At 40.6% G+C, this 7,455-nt stretch overlaps 1 protein-coding gene across 1 annotated transcript in view; it reads left to right on the plus strand.

Moving 5' to 3' along the window:
* The first annotated feature begins 3,206 nt into the window (after positions 1 to 3,206).
* The window catches only part of tmx1 (thioredoxin-related transmembrane protein 1), an 80,693-nt gene continuing 76,444 nt past the window's right edge, over positions 3,207 to 7,455 (plus strand). The window contains exons 1-3 of the mRNA XM_034159564.1: positions 3,207 to 3,411; positions 3,710 to 3,825; positions 6,315 to 6,360. Coding sequence (XP_034015455.1) covers positions 3,254 to 3,411; positions 3,710 to 3,825; positions 6,315 to 6,360 — 320 coding nt within the window. The 5' untranslated portion in view covers positions 3,207 to 3,253. The remainder of the gene's footprint in view (positions 3,412 to 3,709; positions 3,826 to 6,314; positions 6,361 to 7,455) is intronic.

The raw sequence follows: 7,455 nt of genomic DNA on the forward strand, positions 1-7,455 counted from the left end.
TTGCTCATGCGGCTACACCCTCAGCGGCTGTCTACCGAGCTGTTGAAGGCTGACATGGTTCACTGCCTGTTCGGGGAATTCCCCGCACTCATGCACCCAACCTTTTCAGCCTCTGCCACCAAGCATGGTGTAGAGCACCACATCACCACCAGGGGCCCACCAGTGTATGGCTGGGCAAGGCATCTCAACCCATCCAAGCTCAGCATTGCCAAAGCTGAGTTCGACAGCATGGAATGCCTCTGCATTATCCACTGCTTCAATAGCCCGTGGGTGTCGCCCCTGCACATGGTTCCCAAACGCAGCAGCGGATGGCGCCATTGTGGTGATTACCACCAACTTAATGATGCCATTACGCTGGACTGCTACCCAGTACACCACATCCAGGACTTTTTAGCGCACCTGGCGACCACAGTCATCTTCTCCAAGGTCAGTTTGTCCGTGAGTACCACAAAGTACCTGTCCACCCGCAGGACAGTGATGTAACACAGTGGCAAACATACCACTGTCCCAGCTTTTTTGAAATGTGTTGCAGGCATCCATTTCAAAATGAGCAAATATTTGCACAAAAACAATAAAGTTTATCAGTTTGAACATTAAATAGCTTGTCTTTGTGGTGTATTCAATTGAATATAGGTTGAAGAGGATTTGCAAATCATTGCATTCTGTTTTTATTCACATTTTACACAACATCCCAACTTCATTGGAATTAGGGTTGTAGATGTAGCGACGAACTGTGTTAACTGACAGTGGTTTTCTGAAGTGTTCCTGAGCCCACGTGGTAAGATCCTTTACACAATGATGTCGGTTTTAATGCAGTGCCACCTGAGGGATCAAAGGTCACAGGAATTCAATGTTGGTTTTCAGCCTTGCTGCTTACGTGTAGAAAGTTCTCCAGATTCTCTGAATCTTCTGATTACATAAGGGACTGTAGATGATGGAATCCCTAAATTCCTTGCAATTGAATGTTGAGAAACATTGTTCTTAAACTGTTGGAGTATTTTTTCACGCAATTGTTCACAAAGAGGTGATCCTCACACCATCTTTGCTTGTGAATGGTTGAGCCTTTTGGGGATGCTCCTTTTATACCCAATTATGACATTCACTTATTTCCAATTAACCTGTTCACCTGTGGAATGTTCCAAACAGGTGTTCTTTGAACATTCATCAACTTTCCCAGTCTTTTGTTGCCCCTGTTCCAGGTTTTTTTTTTTTTAATGTGTCACAGGCATCCATTTCAAAATTAGCAAATATTTGCACAAAAAAAGTCTCTCAGTTTGAACATTAAATAGCTTGTCTTTGTGGTGTATTCAACTGAATATAGGTTGAAGACGATTTGCAAATCGTAGTCTGTTTTTATTTACATTTCACACAATGTCCCAACTTCACTGGAATTGGTGGTGTGTGTGTGTGTGTGTGTGTGTGTGTGTGTGTGTGTGTGTGTGTGTGTGTGTGTGTGTGTGTGTGTGTGTGTGTGTGTGTGTGTGTGTGTGTGTGTTTAACATGTCATTACTACTACAAATCGACAGAGGGCAGAGGTGTGCAGAGTCACGTTTGTGTATAATCTGTGATACCTGAAAAAGGGTTTTAGAAAGATGACGGATACACAAGAGCTCCTTTTCGTTCATTATACTGCCATTGCAAACAACAATCCCCACAAATCCCTCAACAGTGCTGGAGACGCAGTGACGGTGGAATCTGATGTTGTAGAAGCAAGGAAGGGACCACAGGCGGCTAATGTCACCGTCATCGTCCAGGACAGTAAGTACAACCCTCTGGTTTTTCCGAGTGCACACAGGCTACATGTCTTTTCTTGTACTACTTTGGACCACATATTTGTGCTCTTAGATCTGAAACCAATGAAAGTTGCCTCAAAGGCTCACGAGGAGGAGATGCTTGAGCTGAGAGAGGAGGAAGCATGTGTGAGGAAGGAACTGGAAGACATGAAAAATCACTGAAGGAAGATTACAACAAAGACCTGAAAGCCACAGAAGAAAAGCACAGAAAGAGGCTGGAAGCACAGAAGACAACAGGAGGAACAAGAAGCCAAATTCATAAAAGAGCTGGAAGAACAGAAGGCCAACTTTGAAAAGGTCAAACACACAGAATCCTTGGGTTTATGTTTTCGGTGGACTTTGTGTTACTGTGAGGATCTTTTCAGCTAAACGTCTCAAAAGATAACAGACTGAAGTGAAGGACAGCTGGACTAAACCTTTTTTAAGTGACTTTTCACTGTAATATTTATAGATAAATGTAAACATATACAACATGCTCTTGTTTTTATCTTTACAAGTGTGTGTGTGTGTGTGTGTGTGTATGTGTGTGAGAGAGAGAGAGAGAGAGAGAGAGAGAGAGAGAGAGAGAGAGAGAGAGAGAGAGAGAGAGAGAGAGCATAACTGAAAAGTGCTTCAGAAAATGAAGAATTTAGATAACAATATAGTATTATATTTAATTTACACACACACACACACACACACACACACACACACACACACACACACACACACACACACACACACACACACACACACACTAGCGCTCAAGTTTTACTGGAGGTACGCGCACCACCTGCTGGTAATATAGAGGGTAGCAGGAAGGATTTTTATTTTTATTTTCATTTCTATTTTTGCTAACTAACTGCCTTCAGTAGCAACAATTTAACGTTGCGCATGAAGATCATGTCCAATGAACCATTTGATGTATTAATTTTGATGTATTAATGTTGAAATCTGCTATGTTATCCATTAAAATAACATTTCCACATTTTAACTGATTAGACGTGTTGACGTCCTGTTTTTAATACCTGCTGCTTTAAATTAAATGCTTTTTTGAAATTTTAAATGCTTGTTTATTTACTTTTTAATTAGTTTTATATAACTCAGTATTTTTGTTAAGTTTAAAGCTGCGGGACAGTTATAGTGATGATTGCTGCTTAATGCGGTTGCCAGATTTTCTGTTTTTATTTTTATTTACTGATGAATCATATTTTAATGTCAGGTTTTGGATCAGTTGTCTATGTAAATGTATTTGTCTTTTTATTTAATTGCAATTTTGTATTTATTTTTTTTATTTGGTTTATGGTAGGTTTATTTTATTTTATGAAGAGGATAAATGAGGCGCTTACGGCACTTTCTTGTCATTATGGTCAACTGAATGTGAAAAAGTAATTTTCTGTACAGTCATCTTAAAACACGTGACTCTGACGTAACACGGAAGTGAGCAGGCGTTGCTGTCCCCGAGCAGAACAAGCCAAATAATGTTTTTCTTACCTCGTAAAATGAAAGCATGGACATGCTGCTTATTTGTAGCAATATCTTTGACTTTGGAGCCAGCGTTGGGCAAAAAGGACAGCCTGAAAGACGTCACCGATGACAACTGGGATGAAATCCTTACTGGAGAATGGATGATTGAATTGTCAGTACGCGTTTGACGTTAGCTAGATGCTACGCAGCTAGCTTAGTGTTAATATGAACTCGTGCAAAGTTTCGGTCCACTTTATTTTTAAATGTTTTTATTTTTCTGATTATTCTAGTGTGTAATTACATTTTGCATTTACCAGTTGCTAATGTGTGGCAAATTTGTCTAAGTATCATGTTAGCCAGTTTGCTAACTTCCTGACAAGTGAAGTCCCCAAGTCAGTTAATTTCAGCTTTGTGGTAAAATATGACATGTTGCAGTTTCTCTGATGGGGTTTCCATCTGATCTGTGTCAGCTATGCACCCTGGTGCCCAGCATGTCAGCAGCTCCAGCCCGTGTGGAAGGAGTTTGCAGAGTGGGGAGAGGACATGGGTGTCAACATAGCCAAAGTGGACGTGACAGAACAACCTGGTAGGCCTCAATTGTTTCCTGTCTGATTCCCCACTGTATAGACAAACTCCTGAAGGTTTCCCCTCAGAGAACATGGATAAAACTGCAAACTTCAGCCTATGTTTCTAGAAGTATTTGCAAGTAGGTTTTGTGGGTTGCTTTAGATCCCAGTTGTGTAGAAACCGGTGTGTTTTCAGCTTGTGTGCAATTACAGTTTTGTGAGCCATACGTAGCTCTTTCAGCTGCTGCCCGCTACCACACACATGCATCTTGCAGGGTTTGCACTGAGAAATTTATCTTGACTAGCAGAGGTACCCGTCTTCGCCCAGGTGAAGAGTACCATTGTCACATACTGAGATGACCCCCGTACCAGATTTGTATATTCACTATCTGTGCATGTGTGAAAAACGGGGCGTTTGTTCTGTACTGAGTTTTCCCTTTCTGTGTACCGATCAAAATCAGGTTTACAGGTGTTATTTTTCTCCATATGTTGAATCTAGCTTTCAGTCCTTTCCACACAGAAATGATCAACTCTGTACAGAACAAATTTTCCCTTTATGTATGTATGTATTTATTTATTTATTTGCACATGGGTAGTGAATATACATATCTGATATACGGGTCATCTCAGTCCGTAACACCGTATTTGCCAAGTCGAAAGCTTTATTTGTTTAAAAAGAAAAACGTAAGGACAACATTGGAACCAGTACATCAAGACAGTGGTTTTAGGCTAAATAAACTACTTGTTCAGTCATTTAAAAGTGCTGTATGATGGTGATAAAACAGTGGTTCTCAACCTACTCCTCAAGTAACACCTGACCTACACATTTTCCATGTCTACCTGCTCTGCCACAAGCTGATGGTTCATTTAGATGCGCAGCCAGTCAAGTACGAACAGAAACCTGAATGAGCTAATCTGCTTGTGGCAGAGCAGAGCGAGAGAGAGAAAATGTGGGCCAGGTGGTACTTGAGGACTAATTTGAGCTCTGCTATCAAACTTCTGCTATTTCCTAATAGTATTAAAATATTTGCAGTATGTTTGGATTATTTCATTTTGTTTCATGATCTGTATTGTATTGACTTTAATGCCATGATTCCTCACACTTTCATACAGCAGGTGGCGGTATGCACCTCTAAAGCTGGTTTGTGGTCTCCCGATATACACAGAAGAACATTTTATTTTTGTAATTCATTTTTAAGTGTTAAGTTGGTTTTCAGACTGGCTGACAGTGTAACCAAGTTGAGTACCTTAAAGCAGTGACTCATGATGGATTTAGTCCTTCACATAATCTTTTACATAGGATGATGCTAAGGTGCTATCATTAGCATGACAGAATGGCTTCCTTGTGTGCATATTATGACAAGTATCCGTAGTAATATGGCTTGTGCGGTTAATTGGCATAATGGATTATGTCTAATAAGTGCATTTGTTACTGTCGAGTGAGGTGGTGTCTTCCGCGTGAGCCACTGCAGACACGGATACACAGAACCACTCACGTAAGGCATATTATATATAGGATTGACAGACTTTTCTTGATTGATCAGTTTTGTTGCCAGTGTTTGTGTTGTCCCTGGGCCAACACAGAATGTTTTATACCATTCTTGTGGTGATCTTATTAAAGTTTGATTCAAATTGTGTCCATAAGTGATGTCTAACTTAAGAAGTAATGTGTAACAATATGAGTGAATTGTCATTGCGAATGGTTGGGTTCAAAACTACTTGTGGACTCTTTGTTGCTAACTAGTGTTGCCACTCGCTGCATTTACTGTTTTTGTCCTCCCATGACCACACAGAAGCGCCTCATTTTCCATTTCCAAAAAGTGCCTTTTCTTCACTCTTTTTGCCATTGTTCCAGTGATGAACATGAGCAACACATGGCTTTTAAACAGTTGTTTATTTCCTGTATATGGATGATTGAGGGCATTTCAGAATGAAAATGAGCATGAACGTGCATGAGCATGGTGGATAAGAACATGTGGGATTTGTCAACAGCTGACATTTACTGTTGTGGGTATGACCCAGTGTATGTGTGTTTGATAAATATGAATTATTATTTTTTTGTACTTGCACACATACTTAATTTTGTTCATATGACAGAATTTAGAAGCTTTTCTGTGCACAGTTTGATAAATGAGAAACCTAGCTGTTGACAGGTGTGGGTTAAAACTTGAACTGGAGAGGATGGAAGAGATTGATGCATACTGTACCCTCTTGAATGGACAGAAGTAGGGAGAAGAAAGACGAAAGGTAGCTGCCCTTTCCACTCTAGGATTGTAAATGGTTTAGGCCAGCGGTTGACAGCCGTTGCCAGAGGTGACACTTTGCCTAACTTAGAAATAACTGAGGTATTTTTCTTCACAGTAGTAAAATGCCAGTTGGCATGTGTGAGTACAATGCCTATGAAATGTTTTTAGAGTTTGTGCCAAGTGTGACTATAATTTCTCTGTGTAGTTACAAGTTAAAATGTTGTTCCTCCTCACTGACAGTACGCCTCTCTTTCCTCTGTTAGGTCTGAGTGGGCGGTTTATCATCACCTCACTTCCTACGATTTATCAGTAAGTTCACTGGTACTTTGTGGTTTAAAAAAAAAGATCCTTTCAGTTTGTCATATATTATACCCAGTAAGTTTTTTTTTTTTTTTTTTAAATGGAGAAAAATGCAGTTGAAAATGGAGATTTAAAGGAAACCATATTCGGAAATGCACAGACTTTCATCAATAAAATGAAAACAGTTTGTTCAAATTCTTTCATATTTTGCACACTGATGGGCCCCTTGACAGCCAAGTACATGTTGTCCTCAACTAAAAATTTATGGTTTTGGAGATACTGGGTTTTGCATTTGAAGCCTTTGTGTGTATGTGTGTGTGTGTACGTGTGTATATATATACTCAACAAAAATATAAATGCAACACTTTTGGTTTTGCTCCTATTTTGTATGAGATGAACTCAAAGATCTAAAACGTTTTCCACATACACAATATCATCATTTCCCTCAAATATTGTTCACAAACCAGTTGAAATTTGTGATAGTGAGCACTTCTCCTTTGCTGAGATAATCCATCCCACCTCACAGGTGTGCCATACTAAGATGCTGATTAGACACCATGATTAGTGCACAGGTGTGCCTTAGACTGTCCACAATAAAAGGCCACTCTGAAAGGTGCAGTTTTGTTTTATTGGGGGGGATACCAGTCAGTATCTGGTGGGACCACCATTTGCCTCATGCAGTGCAACACATCTCCTTCGCATCATCTGTGAAGAGAACACCTCTCTAACGTGCCAAACGCCAGCGAATGTGAGCATTTGCCCACTCATGTCGGTTACGACGACGAACTGGAGTCAGGTCGAGACCCCGATGAGCATGCAGATGAGCTTCCCTGTGACGGTTTCTGACAGTTCGTGCAGAAATTCTTTGGTTATGCAAACCGATTGTTTCAGCAGCTGTCCGAGTGGCTGGTCTCAGACGATCTTGTAGGTGAACATGCTGGATGTGGAGGTCCTGGGCTGGTGTGGTTACACGTGGTCTGCGGTTGTGAGGCTGGTTGGATGTACTGCCAAATTCTCTGAAACGCCTTTGGAGATGGCTTATGGTAGAGAAATGAACATTCAATACACGAGCAACAGCTCTGGTTGACATTCCTGCTGTCAGCA

The sequence above is a fragment of the Thalassophryne amazonica genome, chromosome 19 (genome assembly GCF_902500255.1).
Source record: "Thalassophryne amazonica chromosome 19, fThaAma1.1, whole genome shotgun sequence".
NCBI lineage: Eukaryota > Metazoa > Chordata > Actinopteri > Batrachoidiformes > Batrachoididae > Thalassophryne > Thalassophryne amazonica.